This window comes from Formica exsecta, unplaced genomic scaffold (genome assembly GCF_003651465.1).
Source record: "Formica exsecta isolate Colony F162 unplaced genomic scaffold, ASM365146v1 scaffold211, whole genome shotgun sequence".
NCBI lineage: Eukaryota > Metazoa > Arthropoda > Insecta > Hymenoptera > Formicidae > Formica > Formica exsecta.
This window is the reverse complement of record NW_021849408.1, coordinates 1110968-1138167: the sequence shown is the minus strand read 5'-3', so window position 1 is coordinate 1138167 and position 27200 is coordinate 1110968. Positions and strand designations below refer to the sequence as shown.

At 36.7% G+C, this 27200-nt stretch overlaps 4 protein-coding genes across 7 annotated transcripts in view; 1 reads left to right on the top strand and 3 right to left on the bottom strand.

Annotated features, from left to right (window-relative positions):
* Window positions 1-11787, bottom strand: part of LOC115235168 (transcriptional coactivator yorkie-like) — a 28059-nt gene extending 16272 nt beyond the window's left edge. Inside the window, exons 1-3 of one of the 2 annotated variants that reach the window (XM_029806773.1) lie at window positions 11700-11787; window positions 10481-11265; window positions 8975-10267 (exon numbers count right to left, since the gene is read on the bottom strand). In XM_029806773.1, coding sequence (XP_029662633.1) covers window positions 8975-9636 — 662 coding nt within the window. In that variant the 5' untranslated portion in view covers window positions 9637-10267; window positions 10481-11265; window positions 11700-11787. Of the gene's footprint in view, window positions 1-8974; window positions 11266-11699 lie in introns of both variants that reach the window. The other variant, XM_029806774.1, reaches the window with a different exon arrangement.
* Window positions 11788-13733: 1946 nt separating this feature from the next.
* Window positions 13734-22567, top strand: LOC115235205 (dual specificity protein phosphatase MPK-4-like). 2 transcript variants are annotated; one of them, XM_029806827.1, is made up of 6 exons: window positions 13734-14187; window positions 14405-14693; window positions 14771-14891; window positions 14964-15273; window positions 15354-15510; window positions 15584-16127. In XM_029806827.1, exons 1-6 carry the CDS (start codon window positions 13922-13924, stop codon window positions 15965-15967), a joined length of 1527 nt encoding a protein of 508 aa, XP_029662687.1. In that variant the 5' UTR covers window positions 13734-13921; the 3' UTR covers window positions 15968-16127. The 2 variants fall into 2 exon arrangements, with proteins under 2 accessions (XP_029662687.1, XP_029662689.1); XM_029806829.1 differs by lacking the exons at window positions 15354-15510; window positions 15584-16127 and adding an exon at window positions 20696-22567.
* Window positions 16471-19388, bottom strand: LOC115235204 (ATP-binding cassette sub-family F member 1). The gene is made up of 5 exons (XM_029806826.1): window positions 18991-19388; window positions 18491-18716; window positions 17636-18281; window positions 17289-17467; window positions 16471-17141 (listed from the first exon to the last, which is right to left on the bottom strand). The coding sequence occupies exons 1-5, from the start codon at window positions 19386-19388 to the stop codon at window positions 16647-16649; spliced, it is 1944 nt and encodes a 647-aa protein (XP_029662686.1). The 3' UTR covers window positions 16471-16646.
* The window catches only part of LOC115235206 (short stature homeobox protein 2-like), an 82590-nt gene continuing 77765 nt past the window's right edge, over window positions 22376-27200 (bottom strand). For both annotated transcript variants that reach the window (XM_029806831.1, XM_029806830.1), the window contains exons 2-4: window positions 26874-27175; window positions 25436-25611; window positions 22376-23419 (exon numbers count right to left, since the gene is read on the bottom strand). In XM_029806831.1, coding sequence (XP_029662691.1) covers window positions 22967-23419; window positions 25436-25611; window positions 26874-27000 — 756 coding nt within the window. In that variant the 5' untranslated portion in view covers window positions 27001-27175 and the 3' untranslated portion in view covers window positions 22376-22966. The remainder of the gene's footprint in view (window positions 23420-25435; window positions 25612-26873; window positions 27176-27200) is intronic.

The following is a 27200-nucleotide window of genomic DNA, read 5'->3' as shown; positions in this document are numbered from 1 at the left end:
ATAGTATAGATCCCTCGAAATACATGGCATCGAAATAGCATCCGTTGTTATTACAAATAACAAATATCACCATCATTGCACTGTTGGAAGGAAAGAAAAGGGACGGTCTTTTCCCGCGGTGATCATTACCGCGTAATTCAGCGAGCGTGCAACCCGCTTCGCTGCACTTTGCAGCGCACTTTACCAACAAGCTCACGCTCGCTGCGCCTCGTATTACGCCTATCGAAAAAAAAACGAGCACTCTGCTTCCGCAAAATTCGCCGACGTTCTGTAGAAAATGGAGCGTGTTTGAAAACTGAACTTTGATGAAAAAAAAAAAAGAACACGAGATATACGCGATCTTTCTACGGCAGGTCTCTTGCGTTTTTCGCAAGATCAAAGATCAATTTCAGTATCCCTTGGTTGCGGAAAAAACGCATGATGCGTAAAAAAAAACGCTTGCTATTGTCGCAGAGATATGTCGAAATACAATGTCGAAAATTCATTAATGCGATACGATATACAGCGTATATCGGCGCGTTTTAAAGAAATACGGATGCGTCAATTTTCGAAAGCCGATGACGAGAACTTATTCGTGACACATCGCCGAAATCGATGGATTCGTTCGTGCGGTTCGGAACAAAAAGATTTTAACTCGGCTCCTGATAAGAGCGAAAGTAGATACACGATAATATATCGATAGCGGGATAAATACTTAATTATCGGCCAAAGAGAGGGGGCACTTCCTTTCCTTTGTACAGCTTTGTGTGTTCGGGAATAAACGGCGAATTTACTCTGATTGTGAGCAAAAGCTCGCAAATGCAGGAAGAGTAACGAAATATATTCGCGCTAATCGATCCGACCTTGAAATACAAGAGGATACCGATGTCGCGTGCAACTTTCACCCGACTTTGATTTAGAAATATCCGGCAATCGAGCTGTCCTCGAAACTGATTTATAAACATAGAGATATGTCGTTTATTTCGGAAGATTACGTATCGTTGCGGCGAATTTTCTTGCGCATGATCGTAAAATCGATAGAGATTAAATGTAATATTGCTTAAAAACATAATATCGTTCGTTTATCTTTCATTTAAATGACACATCAGCTGATTCTTTATGCGTGATTTGTTCCCGTTGAATATGATGAGTTTTTTTTTTATATGTATTTGCACGTTCGTTATTTTTCGAGCTCTCCTGGACAATCGACAACCGAGACAAGAAGTATCGCGTATTCTACACCGATAAGACGTGACTCGACCGTAAGTGCTACGTGAATCGACGCAAACGTCGGAAACCTTGAAGGAATGCTTGCGTCTCTTGTCTGGCGAAAGACGAGCAGCGCGATAAGAACGCGCTCAAGTGCTAACCGAAAGCCATTGTCTCACCTGTGTCCAATAAAACGATTGACAAGGAAACGTTCCGAGCTCGATCTCCATTTACTTATGATTTTTGAATATATCATATAATCACTACAAAGAAGACGTATCTTTTCTTTTATTTATTTTTTATTTTATGCTATAAAGTAGAATTAAAGGTTTGAAAGTCCCTATCCCTAAAATTAAACTTATTTTGCTCGAATATCGTCCATAATCATAAAAAATTTTAATAAATAAAAGTTTTATTCTTTTTGTGCTCTTCTTATCACAAATTTAAAGGTTGAAACTGATTCATGTAAGAAATATACTCATACCAATAGAAATTATACTTGTGATATAGAAACAAAGTTAGTTAGATAATTAAGATTAGAAATAATTATGGTTAATGAATTCTATAAAGTCATTAAGCCAATTATGGTTAGTGATTTCTATAAAAATCATTATCGATGATTATAGATTTAAGTGAGAGATTATTCTAGAAAAAGTATTATTCATATAAAGTATATGTATACAGCTGTATTATTATTTCTTTTTCGTTGTAAAAGTTTGTATGTATATGTAGATGTTTTCAAATTTGATTTATTCGATATCGAATAAATTTTTATCGACTAAATTTATATGTATTTTCCTTCATTTAGCGCTATATATATCTCATATTTTAGAATTTAAAAATGTATGTTTTCGAAACATGTGCAACATGTGCAACGAATACGATAAAATAGTATGTACTATGCGGTTTTCGCGATGTATTTATCGCACTTATATGAATTTGGCATTAAAATCAACAGAAAAATCGCTAGAAATATAATTACAAACGATTCTGAAAAACAGTACAAGCGAATTCGTAATATCTTTGAATTGGCAAAAAAGTTGCGTTTTTTTCTATATATTATATATTGTAACTTTTAAACGGTGCAATTACAAACAAAAGAAAAATCATTATAAACAACTATAAATTATTCTGAATCAAGATCCATAAGCAATTTTTTTTTTATCTTGACGTTCGATAACAAACAACTTTTCAAAATGCCATATTTTTTCTGACTTCGATTACGAAGTTATTGTTACTACAAATAAAAAATATTATTTTCTGTATTAAAAATTTAATTTATTAAAAATAGAGTGCTAAGTTTACACAAATGTTTGTCACGACAGCATCTGGAAATGCAGGAACGTGAAATATATTGGAATACGTAAAAGCTAGTCTAAACTGGAATTATTTGTCCGGACAGGGTATGTGATAGAAAAGAATCATGTTTTCTTCGCGTGCTTGGAACTAAAATAAAATAAAGCATCGAGTTTTTACAAAACAGAACGGGTCAACCAGTTCTTTCACGTTAAAATACTCGATAATAATCGATAACACGTGATCGGATATCTTTTCTTTTTCATAACTTTACGAACGGAATGGACCGAGGATTAAAAATATGCAGAGTGTATGGTATTTTCTCAAATAAAGATACGAAATGGGCGCGATATTAATACGCGAGATACAGGAATGTGATTCAAATTTATTCTCAGACTAGTAAACGGCTTATTTGCGACTGAAATCACGTTTCAATTACGCAAATTAGATTCTAATAAGTCCCAACGCTGGATAAGATCCAAAAGCCTCGGAACGGTTAACAGTAATTGGACAAACGCGTGTTTGAAAAGAGGAAGAAGGAAGAATGATTGAATAAGTGACTGAATGAGCGAGTGAGTAACTCTTCTCGGAAGACTTTTCAGAACGGAAAAAGATCATATTATAATGTTACATTCAGAAGTAAATATAAGACTAGAAGACTTCTCTTGTCAACAGATGAAGTAATATCTCGCGATAAATATATATATAAACTATATAGCCTCGTGAAAGAATACATTCATATACGATACATTATTATATGTTGCAGTCTTTTATAGGAAAAAAAATCAACTTTGCGGGGGAATAAAAGTGACATCATATTTATATCTCCTTTCCTAAAAAGTTTGAAATATTAAAAATATAGTTAGTTTTCTTTTAGAATGCGATATCAAGAAGATAAAAATGGATATATTTGTTGCAACAATATGAATATATGCATACGGTCCTTCAGTTCAATTTTTATAGCCTAAAGTGGAGCCATCATCTTTTTCACAGAACAATTTCATTATTGCCGCACTCGATATTGTTGAGAAATGGTTGACTTCCAAAGTAAAATATAGCAGTGCCATAAAAATGAAAAGCGTACAAACATCATAAATACCAACAGTAACGGAGAGGTAACAACTAAATGTATAATGAGAAGTAGTAAAACACGAGAATTATTCGAAAAAAAGAGTATAGAAATATCGTAGAAAGGCAAGATTATATATAGTAAAAAGAAATTTGTAAAACGACAGAATCGATTTGTCAACGAGATCTTGAAACTTCGACAGTATTGTTTCTTTAATTTTCACGCAAATGGATATGTAGCGAAATGTACACTGTTAGAAAATTTATGTTTTCTTGTGTTAAAAAATATGCTGGTTAAAATTTTTGTGTTAAATATTTAACACATTCATGTATTAATTTAACATATGGCTGTTGTGTTAATTGAACTCCAATGTTAAATTATTAAAACAATTGAAAAAAAAAAAAATATATAAAAATAACACAATGTGCACATATTTTTAATTTTACATAATAGATATGTTCCGTATTATTAGCGACAGGATTTATCTGTTAAAATTTACAGAAAAAAATGTTAATTTTATTCTACAATAGAGTGAGAGTAAATACAGATCATCAATAACATTTTTCCAAATTAATTTTATCATTAAAAATATGATTTTACACAGAACTTATTTCAAATTATTACAAAGTTTGCATTCATTTTTTATGTTGAAATATTAACATAGTATTAGTGTCACCATTTAACATATCCATATTATGTTAAATTAATACAAAAATTTGTGCAGACCGTTTGGGACATATGTGTTAAATTTAAGCCAAATTTTCAAATAGTATAGATCCCTCGAAATACATGGCATCGAAATAGCATCCGTTGTTATTACAAATAACAAATATCACCATCATTGCACTGTTGGAAGGAAAGAAAAGGGACGGTCTTTTCCCGCGGTGATCATTACCGCGTAATTCAGCGAGCGTGCAACCCGCTTCGCTGCACTTTGCAGCGCACTTTACCAACAAGCTCACGCTCGCTGCGCCTCGTATTACGCCTATCGAAAAAAAAACGAGCACTCTGCTTCCGCAAAATTCGCCGACGTTCTGTAGAAAATGGAGCGTGTTTGAAAACTGAACTTTGATGAAAAAAAAAAAAGAACACGAGATATACGCGATCTTTCTACGGCAGGTCTCTTGCGTTTTTCGCAAGATCAAAGATCAATTTCAGTATCCCTTGGTTGCGGAAAAAACGCATGATGCGTAAAAAAAAACGCTTGCTATTGTCGCAGAGATATGTCGAAATACAATGTCGAAAATTCATTAATACGATACGATATACAGCGTATATCGGCGCGTTTTAAAGAAATACGGATGCGTCAATTTTCGAAAGCCGATGACGAGAACTTATTCGTGACACATCGCCGAAATCGATGGATTCGTTCGTGCGGTTCGGAACAAAAAGATTTTAACTCGGCTCCTGATAAGAGCGAAAGTAGATACACGATAATATATCGATAGCGGGATAAATACTTAATTATCGGCCAAAGAGAGGGGGCACTTCCTTTCCTTTGTACAGCTTTGTGTTCGGGAATAAACGCGAGACGGAGCAAGAACAACGCTTTCGATTCGCGCATAAATTTATGTAGCGCAAGAAAATTTGATGGCGTAATATGCGGTAGAAAATTCCGATGCGATGCACATCGAAGAGCCTTTCCATTCCCTCCATGCAAATGATTGGTTTCTAATGATCCTTTATTAAAATAATTTTCTGAGATACTTTCGCGCCACAATAAATGAGAAACTAATCGTTTTTTTCATTATCGTGTTCTTTTTTCCGAAAATCATTAAAGGTGATTCCCGAAATGCGTTAAAAAAAGATAATTTTAGCATACCATTAATGAACACATTTAGATACGACGAGTTTCTTCGCAAAAGTGCTTTATTTTATCGGTTCGAATCACATATTTCCCGTTGACCTTCCACGCGATAAAATATCACGAAGTAAATTTCGATCGTAGAAATCACGAAGCGCGTGATTAAACCGTAATTAACCCATTATCTTCTAAATTGCCTCGTGTTTCAAGGATATTTTGCCTATTGTTAATGGGTTTTACGATGTTTAGGTATCTGAGAGATAAGCATTTTGTCTATCTTATTGTTAGCTGTACTAATGACTACTTGACGTTGTCCATCAAAATCACGAAGTTTCGAAATATTCAATCATATACCTAACGAAATCAATTGTATTACAATCCCAACAATTTTAAGAGACTATCACACAGAATTTATACAAATATGTTAAGCAAGTAGCATTCGATGAGAAAAGCACAGACGAAAATGGAAAGAGAGTCAAAGGATAAAATTATATAAATGATTTTGCAAGAAGATCAAAGACGCATACGCGTTTTATATTGAATTATTGCACTACAGTTCTGTATCTTCCTTTTTTTCTTCTTTTTATTCTTTTTTTTCAAACAAAGATGGTACAGAATTCGCTCGAACATGTGGAAACGTATTTTTCGAAAATAAATTCACTGCGTGACCGTTTCCATGATTTTCAAGCAGGTAGGAGAATTTGCGGGTGAAATAGAAATGATTGTTCAGGTAAATAAAATGCTGAATGAAAAGATTAGACGAAGAAAGGCGTCTTTCTTCGAGATCTCAAGGACATCTTTGTATGAGAATGCAGGAGGCAAAAAAAAAAGGAAATTGTAGATAGAAAAAGTAGAAAAATACTTCGAGAAAAATTTGGTTAAAAATAGTTCGAAAATAATGCAAAGAATCAAAACTAAAATATAATGAAAGTGCTTTTTCCAAATATAATTATAAATTATTTCCGTTCCTATTAACGAGACCCACCAAGACGAGCCTATACAAAATGTAGTACATTTCACGAATTTAACATTAATCACACATGTTCTAATGATAAAGTTAAAATAAACCTTTTTTCTTGAAAAAGAAAAACATACGACGCGAAGCATCTACATTTTTTCACATTTCCGATTAATTCTCTTTAGACTTGTACAAATAAAATAAGTAATTTTACAACTAATTTTATAATGATATCAAACACAGTAAAAACTGAAAAAGTTATGAATATGACAAAAACTATGCAACTTTTATTCCTCTATTTAATACGGTTCTACTATCTCTCTAAATCTTTAAGATAGAATATAATTTTTTACAATACATAAAAGAAATAATATCTTTCTCAAATGCCGTTTGTGCAAATCAAGAATTTAACACTATATTTTAATATTCAAACTCTGTATTTGAATAATAAAAAACAGAAGAAAAGAAAATTTTTAAGAAATATTGAAGAAAATTAGTCTAATTGTGAGCCACATTGGCAGGTTCATTGAAGTTCAAAGAATGGAAGGAAGCGAGCGACGACGGAGTTTCCCACGACAGGTGACACGTGATGATCCCGGCAGTTACGGTGGCGCAGGTGGAGCAGGTTGGGAAGCTAACTAAGATGCATGGTGGGAGGCCGACGCATCTTCTTCAGAAGGATCGGAAAGATGTGAAAGAGCATATTCCAGGAACGAATCTAAGGGCCCATGTAACAGCGCCTTGAAACAGCGATTGTCATTACTTATAACGATAATTGTGTTACGAGAGATACAGCATATATAGGCTGTTTCCAATTTTACGAGCTTAATTTTTCTTTTTTAAGAAAAATATAATCGATAATTTTCGAGATATAAATAAAATGTTTGCAAAAGAGACGTATATTTATGAGTTAATAGCAAATATACATAACAGAAATTAATTTTAGATAAACCAACATTAAAAGAATTTTAATTTTTAAAAATTTTCAGTTAACAAAAAAGATTTGCAATGTTGAAAGTTGAATATTCGCGATGAGTAATGATTTTCATCCATATTTTCTCTAAAGTAAAATCGTTGAAGTTGTTCAAAGAGAGAGACAGAGAAAGAACATGATATTTCTTATTTTATTATAAATTACACATCTTTACAGAAATTGTTTTTCGTATACACAGATCTGATTCTAAAGAAACTTTCGTCTATTCGACATAAAACATAAAAATAAAATATGTACCATATTTTTTCTTTAAAAATCCTAAAAAATTCTGTGTTAATAATGATGTCTTTTATATGTATCCGAATATATTAATTAGTACATTCGCATCAACTGTGTTCAATGTTGAGCACCATGATGCGTGTATTCAGTTTCGAAGGCAAGAGATGTTAACAGCAACGAAGAGAAGCTTAACGGATGAACCGAGAGAACGCATCTTTCTTCCCTCGCCGCCCATGATGAGAAGTGATGGGGACACGGAGGGGCAACGAGTAAGGAGAAATAGAGAGAAGACGAGTAAGTAAAGTCTCCGCGATAAAGACGGTGTCGGCCTTGAGGTATGCGGGACTTCTATGCAGTGAAAATTACCGACGGCGATGAGTCGCAAAACTACCGTTCTTTAATGAACCATAGCGACGCGTATAGCGTGAAATGTCCGCTCAATTTTAGAAAAACAAAACTGTTCTACTGTGCTCTGATCGTACACAGAAACATTTTGTATTTCAGGTCTTTTAAGATTATTTCGTTCAAATAGATTGATCCGATAAGAGGTTCGATTAGATGATTACACTACTTTTAGATGTTGTTTCCATAGCTTTAAAATTCAGATTTTTTTAAATATAATGTATGTTTACGATTTATACATATATAAAAATAAGCTCTTTACGTATCGTTAAAACTACAGCCCCAATGAATACTAATATTTTCGTGCGTATAACAAAAAAATCTTATTCTCCATCTCGTGTAACGAAAAAGTTCATGTCTGTTTATGAAAATCAGTCCTGCAGTTAAAGAAAGGATGTTTACAACTACAGCTTTCAAGATATTCTTAAAAGTCCTACTGCAAGTATATAGCATTATGACATTAGAAATGAGAAATCGTGTGAATTTTTCTCTTGCAAAATACATCGAAATAAATTAGTTTTTTTGTATAGTACCGTTTGGTCAATAGCATAGATCAATAAAATATGTCAAAAACTTCCTATTTTATTATTCCACGTTAGGAAATGTACATATAACTCAATCTGTATGTATTCTATATTTATAGCATTTGTAAAGTAGACTTTATATAAATGCGAATGATAACATATAACACAATTAACTTATTTCAATGTATAATGCAAGAAAAACGTACACATTCCCCGCTTCGATTTCTCGCTTCTAATGCCATAATATGACATTATCATTTATATATAACTCAACTGCAGTGAGGGAATAGAAATCTGAAAACGAAATCATGTATATGTTATCGTTTGAAAGAAGAAACGAAATAAAAGAAAAGAATATACATTTAAAAGTACTGATTTTCATAAAATACGTGATTTCAATATAAAATTACCCTCCTTCGGGGGTGAGAGAAAAAGAAGAGAGTACGATCTGAGATCGTAGCGCACCTTCCTCTCCCGAATCGCGTGAAATCGCGAAAAAAAGCAGCGTGGAGTTACTCACTTGAGGAAGTAGATCTGGCCCTCGGAGGTGCGTGCTTGCTCCCATCCGTGCGGCAGTGGGCCCAGGTCGTCGACCGTGCTGATGACGTCGTAGCTGCGCTGCTTCTGATGATGATGGTGACGCGCGTGCGGCTGCGGCGCGTGTTGAGACGCTTGTTGCGCCGAGGCGTACGTCTGTTGCAGGGAGGCCGGGCTGCTGTGAGCGCGGGGATGGGCGACGGTGAGACCGGCGGCTGCGGCGGCCGCGGCTACAGCGGCGGCTGCTGCTACCGCACCTGCGGCGCTATTTACACCTCCGCCGCCTGCACTTGTGGCGGTACCGCCGCCGGCACTTGTAGCGGTACCGCCGGCGCTTCCGCTTCCGTTGGCACTTACGTTAGGCGCGCCGCCGGCGCTCGGTGTCGCGGTCACGGCGGTACCGAACGCGGAATCCGCGGAGTTCTCGCGCGAGTGCGAGATCGAGGGACTCTTGCTGCCGGTGGACGGCGGATTGAAGAAGGAATCCGGCAGATTGCGCATGCGCAACGGCACCTGTAGCGGCCGTTTGGAGTCGGGTTTGAGGACGGTGTCGAATAGCGCCTGTAGATCGGACTCGGAATTCTGGTCGACCCTGACGACGAGATTACTCTTGGACAACTGGTCCACGTCTTGGTTGAGCGCCATTTTGGATCAAATCACACGTTCGCACGCGCGCCTTCTCTTCCTCTCTGCTTATAGTGATCTGCGTCCTTGTCTCTCCTCCCTCGTCCTCGTATCGGCGCGTCCTCGTCGCTCTTTTTGCGTCTATCCGTTCTCCGCTTCCAACGCTCCGACTTCGCTATTCCCGATCGCGGTTGCCTCTTTCACGGCGCGTACCTATATTGCGTATCCGTGTACGTAGCGACGTAGCAGGCCTCTCTCTCGTTCTCGTTTTCTCTCACCTTCCCTTTCTCTCCTACGATCGTCTCATTCCCACGGGACGACGCCGATGGCTCGTTCTCGCTTCCACCTGTACGCCTCGCCGCGGCGGAATAAAACAATCGGGATAAGCGCCGTCGTCGCCGTCACCGCTGCTGGATACCAGCAGCGTTCCCCACGATACCAATGGGGATAATCCCTCGCCGCCCTCCTCCCCGCTGGCTACCTCTTCTCTCGCCGCTCAATCGCGCTTCCCGATCTCCGTGTGTTACGGGTGGCCTACACCAATTGAGACTGCGGGACTTGCTCTCCTCGTCGTCTCTCCCACCTCTCCGACGTATCGGCTCGCCCTACCTGCGTAGACTCGTGACGAGCGCGAGAGCACAGGATACACGACCTGAGAAAAAAGAGAAAGAGAGATGGAGAGGAGGGGAAGAGTGCTCTCTCGAGTGCTCCAAAGATTCCGTCTTGCATTCACCAGCGACACCCGCTAGCACTTGGACGATAACGCGTGTCGGTGATATATTCGTCAAGACAAGGACGTCCGGGAAGCCTCCCCGAAACGCCGTGGGGCGTACATTCGAGAGAAAGATAGAAGGAAGTCACTCACGTCGTCTCCGTTTCCTCGAATATGTCACTACGGCGATAACAATGACGATGACGACATCAGCGACGAAGACGATGACGGCACGATAAGTTGACGAAATGATACGGTGGATTCCGCGGCATCGCGCGGATACAATCACGATCGCGATTGTTCCTGGCTCCGCGTGACGACCGGATGGCGAGAGTCGGACATTAAAGCACTTTGAGGCGAGGAAGTCGCCCTCGCATCAAGATGCGGCACGGCGATGGAGGAGTGCTGCGATGCGACGACAGGAAGAAAGGAGAGTCACTATCCTCTTCTCGAGTCGTGGCACCGACTCCTCAATCTTGCCGTCCAGTCTTCTTGAATGATGACTGACGAAGACTGTTGCTTCGGCTCCGCCGAACACCGTCGCGCCGTCGCGTTACGTTGACTCTACTGAGCAAGACGAAGATCTGGCAACCTGCGACGCGTTAATGATGCACAGCTCTGGCAACTACGCTCCCAGCAGCGGATCACCAATCGGGAAAAAGTTCTTGATGATGCGCGGTGTCAGATCTCGCCCCAAAGCGCCGAGCCAAGCCGCCGTGTGTCAGCCTGTTGCTTCAACCTATCTATCTACTGGCTCCGAAGTAGGCGTCGTTGACGATACCAGCGGGGGGTGGGAGAGGGGTAAAGAAAAGGCGCACGGAAAAATGGCTAGGCGCGTACTCAACGCGCGTCGATGCTTCTCGAAGTAGTTTTCCTTAGGAGCGTTTTAGCTTATTTATGAACCCTAGCCTTCCTCCTGAATCACAATTGTGCGCGTGCTGAAAAGTTTGAAATAAATTCAATATTATACAAAAGAATATCGTTATACAATAATATACTACTATTAATAATGTAGTAATTATTATTAGTATTTTATTACTAATATTATTTACATATAAATATTATTATTTATGATATATACAATATAATAGATATAATATCTACGCAATTTATGAATTTTACTTTTGCTAACAAGAGGCTTTTCGCTTTAGCAAGAAAAAAACTTGAAATACACGAAGACGATTCCGATGATTCGATTCCGGATATACAGAAATCGGCGATAACTTAACTCGAGATTGACATATAATAACGAACGATATGATACATAAATATCTGAGATTTTATAATAAATATTTATGATAAGTTTGCACGCAAAAAACTTTCGAAACAATTCAAATATAACTACTATACACATCTATGGAAGAACACTTACCGTGATTATACTGCGAAGTACGAATAAACGATACTCAATCGCAAATATTGTATCAAAATTTGAAAAATTTAACAGATGTTAAAACTCTCTTTTTCTTTGGACTACAGGAAATTAATTTCGATAATGCATTTAATATCTTGATGGTTATGAACACAAATAGCAAATGATCAGAATGGAATAGCATAGAGATAATATTCACAGCATGGATATAGCAAAGAACATAGTATTTCACATAATGTTCATTCGAGTGCGTTCATCTTGGCGCTACAAGCGCTGGAAATATTTGATTGACCAATCGGGGTACAGAGTCCTTTGTTCTGATTGGCTACGAAGCGTAACGAACTTCTAATTGGTCAATCAATCGAATCATTTGTAAAGCCAATTTTCCAGTCATTTGTAAAAATTGCGATGCCCAACTTATCTACATATATATATATATATCTATGGCATAGCCGAGGCGAGGAAGTCGCCCTCGCATCAAGATGCGGCACGGCGATGGAGGAGTGCTGCGATGCGACGACAGGAAGAAAGGAGAGTCACTATCCTCTTCTCGAGTCGTGGCACCGACTCCTCAATCTTGCCGTCCAGTCTTCTTGAATGATGACTGACGAAGACTGTTGCTTCGGCTCCGCCGAACACCGTCGCGCCGTCGCGTTACGTTGACTCTACTGAGCAAGACGAAGATCTGGCAACCTGCGACGCGTTAATGATGCACAGCTCTGGCAACTACGCTCCCAGCAGCGGATCACCAATCGGGAAAAAGTTCTTGATGATGCGCGGTGTCAGATCTCGCCCCAAAGCGCCGAGCCAAGCCGCCGTGTGTCAGCCTGTTGCTTCAACCTATCTATCTACTGGCTCCGAAGTAGGCGTCGTTGGCGATACCAGCGGGGGGTGGGAGAGGGGTAAAGAAAAGGCGCACGGAAAAATGGCTAGGCGCGTACTCAACGCGCGTCGATGCTTCTCGAAGTAGTTTTCCTTAGGAGCGTTTTAGCTTATTTATGAACCCTAGCCTTCCTCCTGAATCACAATTGTGCGCGTGCTGAAAAGTTTGAAATAAATTCAATATTATACAAAAGAATATCGTTATACAATAATATACTACTATTAATAATGTAGTAATTATTATTAGTATTTTATTACTAATATTATTTACATATAAATATTATTATTTATGATATATACAATATAATAGATATAATATCTACGCAATTTATGAATTTTACTTTTGCTAACAAGAGGCTTTTCGCTTTAGCAAGAAAAAAACTTGAAATACACGAAGACGATTCCGATGATTCGATTCCGGATATACAGAAATCGGCGATAACTTAACTCGAGATTGACATATAATAACGAACGATATGATACATAAATATCTGAGATTTTATAATAAATATTTATGATAAGTTTGCACGCAAAAAACTTTCGAAACAATTCAAATATAACTACTATACACATCTATGGAAGAACACTTACCGTGATTATACTGCGAAGTACGAATAAACGATACTCAATCGCAAATATTGTATCAAAATTTGAAAAATTTAACAGATGTTAAAACTCTCTTTTTCTTTGGACTACAGGAAATTAATTTCGATAATGCATTTAATATCTTGATGGTTATGAACACAAATAGCAAATGATCAGAATGGAATAGCATAGAGATAATATTCACAGCATGGATATAGCAAAGAACATAGTATTTCACATAATGTTCATTCGAGTGCGTTCATCTTGGCGCTACAAGCGCTGGAAATATTTGATTGACCAATCGGGGTACAGAGTCCTTTGTTCTGATTGGCTACGAAGCGTAACGAACTTCTAATTGGTCAATCAATCGAATCATTTGTAAAGCCAATTTTCCAGTCATTTGTAAAAATTGCGATGCCCAACTTATCTACATATATATATATATATCTATGGCATAGCCGATAAATTCGAATATTCGAAACAGTTAGTAAATATCAGTAAATAAGTAAATGTAATATCGTGGTGCTGCGTTCCATTCGGAGAAATCCGTATAATTGTAATATATATATATATATATCTATGGCATAGCCGATAAATTCGAATATTCGAAACAGTTAGTAAATATCAGTAAATAAGTAAATGTAATATCGTGGTGCTGCGTTCCATTCGGAGAAATCCGTATAAAAAAATAATTGTAATACTGCGTCTCACTTGGACGGAAATTCATTCTAGAAGAAGAGGAAATATATCGCGAGATGTCCAAGTTGCCGGATTTGTACGGCGAGAATGCGAATGATACAAAGATCGAGGATTATCTGGAGGAGAGTTTGATTCAAGATAATTACAAAAAACTAAAACATGAGTATGAATGTTATCGGCAGGAGTTGCACGTTTTACGACTCAAGCTGGAAGCCAGCGAAGCACTGAATAAAGAGCTCCAAGAAACAAATGAGACTTTGGAGCAATCGGTTGGCCAATATAAAATGAAAACGGACAAAATGTTTGCCGAGAGGAAAGAAAAGTACAAAAAATATAGTTGTTCTATTAATAATTAATTAATGACTAACTGACTTAATTAATTTCTAATATATAAATGCATACATGTTTATTTATTTTTTTTTTTTTTTTGTTTACTTTTATATTTATATTACTTCTTTAAGATTTATTTTAATGAAATTTTAATCATGTCAACACTGTGATGATAGTAAAGTTATGTAGTATTTTTTTTTGTGTTTTAGATATAGAGCTGAGAGAGAAGAATATCAAAATTATATTGCAGATTTAGAAACAAAAACTACACAAACTATGCAAGAGATTACAGATTTACGTGAGGAATTAAAAAGATATAAGGATATAAATAAACAACCACATTTTTCTATTTGTACGGATGATACTGTAACGATATATAAGGAAAAAAACAAAGAGCTGGCTACACTTTTTAAGAATGAGAAAGAAAATGGAGAACAATTAGAGGAGAAACTTGCAAATATGGAGATTCAATGTCAAGAACTTGAAAATCTCTTGAAAGTAAAATAATATAAATATGACTTTTTAATTTCTTAATTATGATGTAAAAAACTCTTATTAGAAATATCTTTTAATAGATAAAATCAGGACAATTAGTGGAAAAAAATGAAGCGTTAGAAAACATACGGGAGGAATTAGCTATTAATCGTATGGAATTGGAATCATTAAAAGTAACTCCTACTAGTGATACATGTAAAGGTAAAGTATGATACTAAATCTCTAATATATAATCGTTTATAAATTTTTTTCAGAATTGATATTCTGTTTAAGGCAATTCTTTATTCGCCGAAGTTGAAGATCGTCGACAAATGTTATTGGATCAAATGAAAGAACTCCAGACTAAGTACAAGGAAGCAAAACGAGCGTTAAATACGAAAACGAAGGAAACCCAGCTATTGACAGCAGAGAAAATTGTCTTGATCAGAAAATGGGAAACTGATGTAATTGATACACAACAGGAAAATGCAGATCTTCTGCAAAAATACAAAAGCAGAATCTTTGATCTTGAGAATAAGTTGAAAATTGAAATAGAAAGAAACAATCAAGTGGAAAAAATACAATCTATAGATGACAGTTTCAAGTAAGCCAAAAACAGTTTTATTTGGTTGAATTATTTCTATTTGGTGTTTATAAAAATTATACATACGTTTTGACTTTTAGTTACGCTCAATCATTGGTGGCTAAAACGAAAAAGGAGTTAAAAGAATTGAATGAAAAAATGGAAAAACAAATTATGCAAATGTTAATACAAGAAGAAGCAAATCACAATATCTCAAAGCAGCTTCGTTACTGGCGATCTAAAGCAATGTCTATGGAGGTAAGTAACCATTTCTGTAAAAAAAAATTATTTTTCGCTCAGAGACTTTTTATACAAATTATATATCTTTTAGGTTCAAATTTTGGCTATAAAAACGCAATTAGAATCAGAACAGACAAATAACAATGATAATAAAAATATATTAGAAGTTCTTGAAAATTTTAATGTTAGTATTGCTAATGCTGATTTTGAAAAAATCGGTGATGATTTAAAAATTATATCTAATAATCTCACGCCGGCGAATACTATATGTCAACAAAATTTAAGGGTGTCAGAAAAACCAATGGTAGATGAATGTGTAAATGATCAGAAAGAATTTAGCAAAAAGATCGTACATTTTGCTACAGATATCAAGGATACTGAAAATAAACCTTTGAAAAAACAATCAAAACAGCATGATAAATATCCTATTATAGTTATTAATGAGGACTCTTTTTCCCTTATGGAGAGAGAATAATCATTTATTACAATATTTTATAATATATTGTTTTTTGTCGAATAATTCGATATTGAAAAAGAGTAAAACCATCAAAATTGTTAATAGAAGAAAGAGTAGATGTATTTTTTTAAGTATTTTAAAATGTATGTTTTTAAATTTAATAAAACAATTTATTTTCTATTCTTTTTTAAATTGTATTTTTTTATGTTATACCTTATATTTCTTAAAAATATATAAATTATATTCCTTAAATGGAATTTTTTTTTCTGTATATATATATAGTTCTCATATTATTTTGTTAGAGAATTTTTCGAGATAATTTTTACGATTAGATTTTGAGATTTTTGTCAGAATAATTTTTCTAATATTTTAATTCATTTTAAAATAAAACTTACAAATTTATAAACCTATACTCTCGATAACAAGAAGATATAATTTAAGTATATTATATCAATATTAGTCATCGTTAGTTGATCAACAGAAAATGAGATAAATGAAAACAATCAGCCAACAGAAGCTTCATGTTTTTAAAGATTTAATTTTAAATTCACATAATTGGCATATTTATAATACAAAATTCGTTTCTAGTGATTTTAGGATGGACAGACGTCCTTAAGAAGGCTTTTCGGTCGCGATCCAATGATCGTTTTTGCATCATTGGCCAACAAGATATCGAATATTACTAATTGGCTAACAATTATTGTAGAACAGCAGCGTTTGCGGCTATACTGGGATTATTGATAACTTCCCCCAGACTCTCGAGCAATTCTTTCCTGTAATCGTCGAAGTCGCCGTCCGTAGCATTGATCTGCTGATTCTCGATTACATAGAGGCAGCATTCTGTATCTCGAATAAGCCGTTCGTCGTGCGAGACGATAATGACGCCACCTTTATATTCGTTTATAGCTTCGGCTAGTGCGTCAATGGATTCTATGTCGAGATTATTAGTCGGTTCGTCTAAGATCAACACGTCTGGCGCGTTTAGACAAAGTTCAGCCATCGCGACGCGTGCTTTTTGGCCGCCCGATAGATCTTTCATCTTGATCGTGTGCGCGTGAGAGCTGAGACCAAAAGTGCCTAGTTGTTTCCGCGCTTTTTCGTACGGGAGATCGAACAGTCGCATCAAGTACTCCGCCGGCGTTTCCTCAGCGGTCAGATGCTCACCAGAGTGCTGATCAAACCTTCCTATCCTCTGCAAAGAGTAAACTTATTTAGAATAATTCGTAACAAAAATACCGAGATATAAAAATAAATATTCCTTGCTTTGCATTAAAAAGTTGAGTTTGTCAAATGGGAAAAAGAGTGATTTATTATTTAATTCGTACGATTTTACACTTACCAATCGATGATTCTTTGTGTTTTCTCCCTTTTGAGGTGTTATGTCGCCCATTAGTAATTTTAAGAAGGTAGACTTGCCAACACCGTTAGGGCCTACTATAGCTACCCGAGAATTTAAGTCTATGCCGAAATCTGCGTCGATGAACAGATGTTTCTGTCCTTCGTATGCAAAAGTTACACCTGAAAGATAAAATTAATATTTCAATAGTTCAATTTAAATTTTTAAACAAAGTTTTTGTTCTCTCTCTATTTCTCTTTTTCTTTTATGTGTGAGCAAACTTTTTCTTATTAATTTATTACAAATATAATTTAATGATAATTATGAATACAGAAGAGTTAATTACATACTTTGAAGACCAAGAATTGGAGGTTGAAGTGGTGGTGGGTCTGGAAAACTGAATTTTACTATATATTCCCTTGGTTTCTGTAACAATTCCGTAGGTCCACTGTCCTCTTCCTGCTTCTGCATTTTCGTCCTGTTCTTCTCTTGCTTCCTGGTGAGAGCTTCCTTTTGCTTCTTCTCAGCTTGCTTCTTGCTCTGACCGGATGCCTTAAGATCTTTCAACCGCTTCTCCTGCTTCTCGTATGCTTTTATCATCTCTTTTCTCTTCTGTACATACATCTTTTTAAACATGCTATAATTTCCCTTGTAATAGAACAACTTTTGCTGGTCTAAGTGTATTACGTCCGTGCACACATTGTCCAAAAAGCTCTGGTCGTGTGATACAACAAGTAAGGTCTTTTTCCAGCCCTGCAAATAATTATCCAGCCAGATTACTGCGTTCAGATCTAAGTGATTTGTAGGTTCGTCTAGCAACAATAATGTGGGTTCCAAGAAGAGTGCTCTTGCGAGCGAGACGCGCATTCGCCAGCCACCAGAGAAATTCTTTGTCGCACGATCTTGCATAGCACGATTGAATCCCAGACCAGCGAGGATCCGTCTGGCTCGTGGCTCTGCTGAATCTGCACCAATGGCTTTCAACTCCTCATAAACCTGAAAATATAATTTGTATTTTATATATATATATATACATCTATAATTTATTTATTTATTTATTTCCACAGTTGTACAGTTTACTTAAAAGAAACATGGAATCCAACATAGAAAAAAAACTGATAGATAATAAAGTGACAAATTACTATTTCCTAAACCTTCTGGTTACTTTTTAACATTCAAGATTTATAAAAATAAATGATAGCGACCTCCTGCAATCTACTTTGCACAGTAGTATCCCCTTGCTCTGTCAATTCCTCCAGTTTTTTGCACTCAGCCTGAAGCATTGTACACTTTGCATCAGCTTTCAGAACTACCTCTACAGCCGGAGTATCGTCCGCTATAACTTCTTGCTCGCAATATAGAACATCTATGGTGCTTGGAATATTGAAGGCTCTCTTGGCTATATGGCGGAGCAAGGTAGTTTTGCCATGACTGTAATAAAATTATATGTCAAAAATGGTATAATTTTTATAAGGAACAAGTACTATATAAGATAATATTGCGATAATATATTACATTTAATCCAGTATTCATTAATATATATACATATATATATACACATACATAAATATATGTTTAAAATGTTACAATATATTTATAAAATATTTAAATCGTCATTTTAGAGATCTTTCAAGAACTTGATCTTCTGAGCCTAAACTTGCATATAAATATCTTAAACAGTAAAAAGAAAGGAAAAGTAATGTACCCGTTAGGTCCCACCAGGCCGTAACGTCTGCCCTGCGCTATGAGAAGACTAGCATTGGTGAAGAGCTCTTTGCCCTTGGCTGCTATGCTGAAATTCTCCACCTTAATGTCGACCGCGTGGTCCAGCTGCTGATTGCCACGCTGCTGTGTCTCGCTCTGCGAGACCGTGAAGTTTGACTCCAGTTCACTATGACCCTGGCCGCCAGCCTTCGTCATCATCTCCACCGTCCGTTCATACTCCTGCTGCTTTTTCAGCTTCTTCTTCTCCTTGTGCGTAAGCTTCTTGCTCGGCGTGTCCTCGTTGAGTTCCACGTCCGCGATCTTCTTCGCGACATCGTCGGCCGCCCCATTTTCGATCGCGTCATTGTTCTTATTCTTGTTCCTGGTCTTGCTCGACATCGCTTGTTGATGACGCCTATTCTTGCACACTGTAACGTGCCCCAGTTGGTCACACGCCTAATCTAACCTCACTTTTTCGGCATGCACAGCACGTCGAAAAAGGCAAGGGCAAGAGAGCTGATGTGACGTCATACGTCATCTAACGTAAATCCAACATAGATAAAGCAATATCGAAGAAGGCCAAACGTACATAAATTTTTTTAAATTAAAAATTATGGGATCTATCTGTTTTTTTTTTAATTAAAATTTTTTTCAATTGAGTTTATTAGAAACAAAATTCCCCCCTCTTTAATTTTTCAGTGTTGATTATCACAGATTGGCTTGCAATTTGCAATATATAACTCTTTGATATGATGTTTTCATATAATTAGTGCTTCTCTCTTGTATGTTTATAATCTTAGGGGAATCATCGTTTTTCTTGTTCTAGATACTTTGGCCGTGTTCCAGAATTCATTGCTAGTATTGGAAATCTATAATATACGTAACATGAACTATAGAGTTTTTCAGTACTGCAGTGAATTTTGGAACACGGTCTTTATTGATATCGTGTTTGCCGTGCATGCCTGCATGCGCGAAAAACCCGACTCGATCATCTGATCAACAGACCAGACTGGATGTATGATGTGCGATGTAGAATGTGCAATTGATTCTAAAAATTGTAATATTGTTATTTATTTTAATAAGAATGATATTAGAATAGTAATAGTAGTGATAGTAATAACATAAATCAACGATGCAATTTTTTTCTATATAAAAAGGCATGTCTCCCCAAAGTAGATTCGATGGCCCTTAATGCATATTGCCTCATATGTTTTTGTTAACAAGAATAACCCTTTCTTTGTCCAGGCAAGTCTGTTTTATATTTCACATTATTTATTTTGTCTTGTTCACATTGCATTCCTCATTAACAGTTAATTATTGCAATGCTTATTGTCTTCTCCTATTTAATGCAAGGTGTAATTAAATTTTGTAACATAATTCTGAGTTTTCAATATATATTCCTCAAGAAAAAGGAGAAAATAAATGTTTAAAAAATTTTGAATACCATTTTCTTTTTAGAAATTGATAACAAATATATTTGCCAGAAATTTCTGCACGTATGAATCATCTATATTTAAATCCTATATTTTTACTTTTTTGTTCTTTTTTAATTGTTATAAAGATTATAAATGTTGAATACTTTACAATTTGATCTGCGATTTATATTTTGGATGCTTAATAACTCAAATACTGAATAATAGAGTAGACGTATGATTTTAATTATAAAATTAGATTTAGATACTCTATAGTTTCACTCATAATTACAGAGTGCTGAGAATGGCGCAAGATGATGCGAATAAGTTGACAAGAGAAGATTTTGATGCTGGTCCATGCAGTTTCGATGAGATTGAGCCAGGCCTCTTTCTGGGTAATCTCACAGCTGCAACGGATGTGAACTGGATGAAGGAAGTTGAAATGACTCATATACTGACAATAGATTCCTGTCCGTTGCCAAGGAAGATCCAGGAATGTCTCCCCAATTTAATCATTAAGTATATTCAGGTGACAGATATGCCGCGAGAAGATCTTTTAACGCATTTTGAGGACTCCTACGAGTTCATCGACCGTGCTCTCGAGTGCAATGGCAGGGTACTGGTGCACTGTTACTTCGGCGTGTCGCGATCCGCTTCCATAGTGATCGCATACATTATGAAGAAGCGCGAGTTGAGCTTTGCGGACGCATTCCAGATGGTCAAGTCGAAACGACGATTCGTCGCGCCGAATCCTGGCTTCATGGCGCAGTTGCAACTTTACGAGGATATGGGCTATGGCGTGGATAGCACCAATGTGCAATTCAAGATGTACAGATTACAGATTGCCGCCGACAAGGTGCGCAAGGCACGCATTCTTCCTCAGAGCTGCATTGATTTAGTGAAACCAGATCCCGCACTGACAACCGTGCGTCCCGAGCCGACAGTTTATCGTTGCAAGAAATGTCGCCGTATCGTAGCAAGCGCTAGCAATATTCTACCCCATGCACCACACGAGAAACAGATCTGGCGGCACATCAGCGTTAAAAGTCCAAAGGATGTCGAGAACTGTGATAAACTAGTGCTGAAAAAAGAAGAACCGACGCGCGTCGAGCTATGCGACAAAATCTATTTTGTGGAACCTCTGGCTTGGATGCCCAACATCACACATACTGTTGAAGGCAAATTGAATTGTCCTAAATGTAACACGAAACTCGGCGCATACAGCTGGATCTCTGGCAGCCAGTGTCCTTGCGGTAGCAAGATCGCGCCGGCTTTCTATTTGGTGCCCTCCAAGCTCGACTGGAGCAATATTGTGCAGAACGTGCAAGTAACGGTATAGTATTGAGAAATATATATAAAAATGTTGGAAATAATCGATCTTGGACTATTTGGATACTCGATGAAATTGTTCCAAAGGTTTTAAAGTTCTTAAGTATTTTTTCTAATACTTACTATGGCAATACGTATTGCTGAAGAATGTCCTGAAGATATCGAATAGACAGTTAAAAAACGTAATTTTTTAAATGCTTTATATAGATATCTTTTCGACGTTTTTTGAGTGATGTTTTTATTAAATTGTGACGTTACATAGTCCAAGATAGTCGAAATAGATATTGCAAATATTTAATTTCCAGCAAGTGTACTATAAATTTGGTTAGGTTTTAGAATCTAAATTTAAATTATTCCATAAAGAAGTATTAGAAAATTTATGAATAATTTTAATCATGTATTACTCTCTTTTTATGTGTATATAATACTTTATATTATCTATATTTTATCTTTAATTATACCAAAGTTTTAATTCCGTTAAAAAGATCTGTATACTTGCTGAGGGTTGAGAATAATGAATTTTTTTATTAAGACAGATGCGACCAATATACGCCGGCTGACTGTATTCTAATCCTGTGCCAATATATTTCGATATGTGTACATATATACATGTATTTGTTATACATATATATCTGTATGGTGTTGTACTTTTTTTTTTTATTATATATATAAGAAAACATACCTGAAAAAAGTTCTTCAATCTCAATGTTTTTATTGCACGACAGTGTCTTTGTCTATACCGTCTACATATCTAATAAGGCCGTAACTTTGTGTAGAATAACGTTCTACTGTATTTATGATTAATAATTATGATATCAATATATACTTTCTCGTAACTTAACATGCTATTCTATCGACGGGAAAAAGATGACTTATTTATTCGTTACCCTGTGTGTTCAAAACTTACAGTTTAAACTTAATCTAACCATTATCTAATGATTATCATTGGTTAAGGCATACGATGAACGTTTTTATAGCGATAATCTGCAGAACATTTGCATTATCACCTTTGCACATAAAATCCCGATACTGTGCGAGACGTTTAGCATCCTTGGAGTCCCAACATCTCAGGTCGCGATCTTAAATTTATTTTTGACAGTCAAATTTTATCTTTGGTTTCGACAACATCTGGGATGAATGGTTCCTCACATCGCGTCTCCAGAATGAGATTATGTTAAGCGCAATTCAAATGTACTACACATTCCCATTCCGCAGATTCGATACCTGCGAACGATATCACATACTCGCGTGCATCGCCGGATACGTCGAGCCATAGGGATGTGCTCGCAGTCTCAGAGCGTTCAGGCTGTTCACGGTGGGTCCGTCGAGGGGCCCGTGGTGGATGTCGGTCTGGTGATGATGATGGTGATGATGGTGATGGTACGGCGGCAGACTCACGTTCGCCAGGCCGCCGTTCGCGGCGAAGCCGTGACAGCCGGCGGTTTGCATCGCGTAATGCTGCGGCGTCGTTCTCCAATAATCGCCGTAAGAATATTGGGCCGTTACCTGGGTGGTCGCGTTCTGCGATGATTCCGTATTGTTTTCCGCATTGTGCTGCGAGGTATGCGACACCCTGATGGGACGCAGCGGTAACGCGGCTTCCATCTCTCTACCCGCGGAGACGCCGCGGTTCATCGCCGAGCTCCGCTCGTTTCGCCGAAACTTTGCTCGCCTATTCTGGAACCATACCTACGCAGAAGAAAAAAAAACTCTTGGTGTTCTTGCTGTCGATTTTATTGTTGAATTTTGGGGATGAAATATTCTGTGATTTTGATAAAAATAGAAATTGTGATGAAACAGCATAGATAGAATGATCATGTATCTTTGTCTCTAGCCAGAATAATAGATATTTTGACGGAAAAATAAAAATTGGAGTCTCTAATACCCAGGATATTGTAATCATGTTTCTGCAATAGATTAAAATATTTATACGACTCGATTAACTTCTTTTTTTAGATTATAGGATATGTATGACTTGTTGTTGCCTTTGGCGAAAATATACGAGGATCAATGCATTTAATCAAATTCGCGCAATTCAAACAATCGATTCAAAGGACGCGTGTTTCTTCCAGAAATAATTTCCTCGATGAATAATCAGTGCTTTTTATATCTCATTATCTGAAGTATTTAAAAACCGCGTATTCTTTTAATTTTAACGTGTATGTATATTTACTATTTCAGCTTCACTGCGATCATGTATCGAGTTTCTCTCGACCTCTCAAATGAATTCTACGAACTGAAGACTAAATTACATAACAAATAAGTCCGATTCAAAGGACCGTGCCGCCTTTTAGGAATATCTTCAACGAAAAATCAAGACGGATCTGACGTGTATCCAAGTATATCAAGTGCTCCTCATCTGACATCACTCCAAATCAAGATAAATAAATTCAATTCAAAGGACACGCTTCCTGTGTGATACATCTTTTTCAATGTAAAATCTGGGACGATCAATATGCTACTCGTGCGTTCTCACGTTACTCTAAAAATCTACATGTCGCGCCTCTTTACATGTCGGAGAGATGAGGACAGCGGCGGGGAACGGAAGGACGCGGCGCGCCGACCGAAGACGGGACAGCGTGACGGCTCCTGGCAGGCGTACCGACGCTGCAGACATACGGATAGATAGACAGACGCGTGTAGAACGGCACAGTGACGGCGACGGGTACACGTGCTCGATGCACGTGTTGGGAAGCGCAGATGCTGGAGATGCGCGTCGGCTAATCATAGCTTTTCTCTCTCTCTCTCTCTCTCTTTTTCTCTCTTCCTCTCTTTTTGCCCTGACAACCTGTCTCCTCCGATTTTCTGCCTAGCTGTCCGCAACCGCCACCTTCCGCCTCCTCCTTCTTCATCCTTCTTCTCCTTGTATTACTGACGACGCTGCGTTTGGTACAAGAACACATGTGTGTCGTGATACTTTCTCGGATGGCTAATCTTCTCGGTTACCGAGTGGAAGATGGCTTCAAAGAGCAGTCCGCTTGCTCTCTATGAATCGGTTAGTTGCTTGGCGTGTGTCTTGAGACAGTTTATCGTTTTGCCACGTTTCGTCATCCTTGTGCAAAGAGCCATCGAAAATGATGTTCTCTCAATTTTAATTTGACCTTCTATTTTTGTTTATTATAATTTATTTTCGGTTTTTAATTGCATTTTATATATACATTGTTCATTGTACACAAATAATGATATATCGCTCTTCTCACTTCTAATCATAAATTTAGATTTCTAAAACCGGTAAGTAAATTGTATGGCATAAATGCCTTTATCGATGATAAAAATTGCACGTGAAGTGGCAATGCATTATATGTATATATATCTTATTGGATGATTTGAGAGCATTTTTGAAGGAATGACCAATGACCAATTATCGCCCACGTCATAAATAAAATTGTAATCTAAAGAAGATTAGCTCACATAAGAAGCATTGATTGTACATTATTCGAAATATTATGAATATTATATTGGGATAATTCAGTTTTGTTCGAAAAAATATTCTATAATTTAGCGTATGCTGAAAATAAAAGAAAATAAATGGGAAAAGAAAAATTCAATCATTTTTCTAAACATATTTTCCCGGAAGAGTTCTTTAGATATATACACAAGATTTCTAGACATTTATCGAATCTATGCTAGTTATGAGTAAATTTCTAAAACAAAACATTTATTTTTTTTATTTGATTTTAATTGCAATGTATAAGAAAAAGTTACCTGCACTCTAGCCTCCGACAGAGACACCCTGGTCGCCAATTCCTCGCGAACGAAGGCGTCCGGATAATGCGTCTTCTCAAACACTCTCTCTAACGCGGCCAACTGTTGCGCTGAGAAGGTCGTCCTGCTCCTCCTGGGTCTTCTGTTTCCAGTAGTGGAGGAGGTTTCGCTGCAATCTGCGAAACACAAATATCAATCAGCAATTATCAATGATATTTCGCTATTGATTTTACTTTCGAGATTACTGTAAAGCTTTCTTCCTCGATTATAATTTTGTATAAAAAATTTAGCGACAAACGTCAATTTCCTTTGAGAATTATATATTTTTCGCGCGTGTAAAAATACGCTCTGCGAGAAGAATGCGAAATTATTTCCCGACGATCTGCCCTCATGTCGAAATCCGACGCGAGTCTCGAAGATGCCGCTCGTAATATCGGGGAGTCTATACTGAAAAAAAGGGAGAAAAAAAACATGCGCGCACGCGGGCCGGTTACAGTTGCGGCCATTCTTTGAATGGCTCCACTATACTTGGGCATTCATCAAAGCGGCATAATGCGAGCAGCATGACTAGAAATGCGTGATTTTGATGAAATCAAGTGCGTCGGGAATCGCGGATTAAACGTGTACGGACGCGATGAAATCATCCGCTATGGATACTGTGTGTTCTCATACTAGTTCCAATGCAATGTAAATTATGATAAAGTTCCATCTAATTTGCATAATGTATATGTTATAATGAAATTCTAAAGTAAAAAATAGTAAAATATAGGAAAATGAAAGATAAATTACTTTTATCACATTTATCTTATATAACGATATTATACTAACGGAATATTATAAAAGAAACTATCGTTGAAAATATCTCTCTCAAGAAAATAAGCAAAAAATTGTTCTCAGCAAAGATATTTAAAAATAGCCAAAAATTCTGTCATAAAATACTGAAAAGTGGTCAGACAAAAAAACATTCTGTATACTATATTACAACTTTTATTTTGCCATATCTTATCTTGTGATATGAAATGCTTTTTGGTTTTCACTATCATATTCTCTTTCAATAATTTGAATTGATTTTTTCTCAACCATAATGTCGGCCATGAATTTTCGATAATTAGCGATGGAAAATAAGAAGCTTGCAACTTTTTACTTGCAAGCGAATGAAAAAATCTTGTAAGTCTGAGAAAGTCATTTCAAAAGAAGTTTTAGTTAGAGAAACCTTCAGACTTTGTTATTAAGATGAATGAATTAATAATAATTAATAGATAATTACAATAAGAGCATAAGATGATCAAAACTTATACAATTTTTATTGCTTATACAATTCTTTTTCGTTACGTTATCTAAAAAAAAAATTATTTGGATATTTATATTAATATTAAATAAATAACAATAAAAATATGTGCCGTTTTATAATGGCATAATAATATTTTCGGGTCCTTACCCAAGGATTGCGTAGACGTGGACAGCAGGCGTGAGACCGTGAAATCCTGTGGCGTATGCGAACTCGCAAGCTGCGACACTATCACGCTGTTGTTCGCGCTTTGCTCCGCATCCATCGCGTCTAACATTTTTCTTCTTTTTTCGCACCTTCCCTCATCGGCATGGCAATCAATACGATTTCGTTTACGAGTTCTCGGCTTTTGGCGAGAGACTGTTAATCTTTTAACATTCTCCTCTTGTACCGTATTTATATCTTTAGTCAACGCGCGAACATCGTCCTGATTCTGCGAGATGAAGCCTCACCTGCGAGAGAAGGTATAACTTCGTA

Coding starts and splice junctions, on each gene's coding strand:
- LOC115235205 (XM_029806829.1), top strand. CDS start 13,922: ATGTCCAAGTTGCCGGATTTGTACGGCGAGAATGCGAATGATACAAAG. Junction 14,694..14,770: donor AACTTGAAAATCTCTTGAAA/GTAAAATAATAT, acceptor ATCTTTTAATAG/ATAAAATCAGGACAATTAGT. Junction 15,274..20,695: donor TCTATAGATGACAGTTTCAA/GTAAGCCAAAAA, acceptor TCATAATTACAG/AGTGCTGAGAATGGCGCAAG.
- LOC115235204 (XM_029806826.1), bottom strand. CDS start 19,388: ATGTCGAGCAAGACCAGGAACAAGAATAAGAACAATGACGCGATCGAA. Junction 18,282..18,490: donor TGCAAAGTAGATTGCAGGAG/GTCGCTATCATT, acceptor TTATATTTTCAG/GTTTATGAGGAGTTGAAAGC. Junction 17,142..17,288: donor ACACAAAGAATCATCGATTG/GTAAGTGTAAAA, acceptor TACTCTTTGCAG/AGGATAGGAAGGTTTGATCA.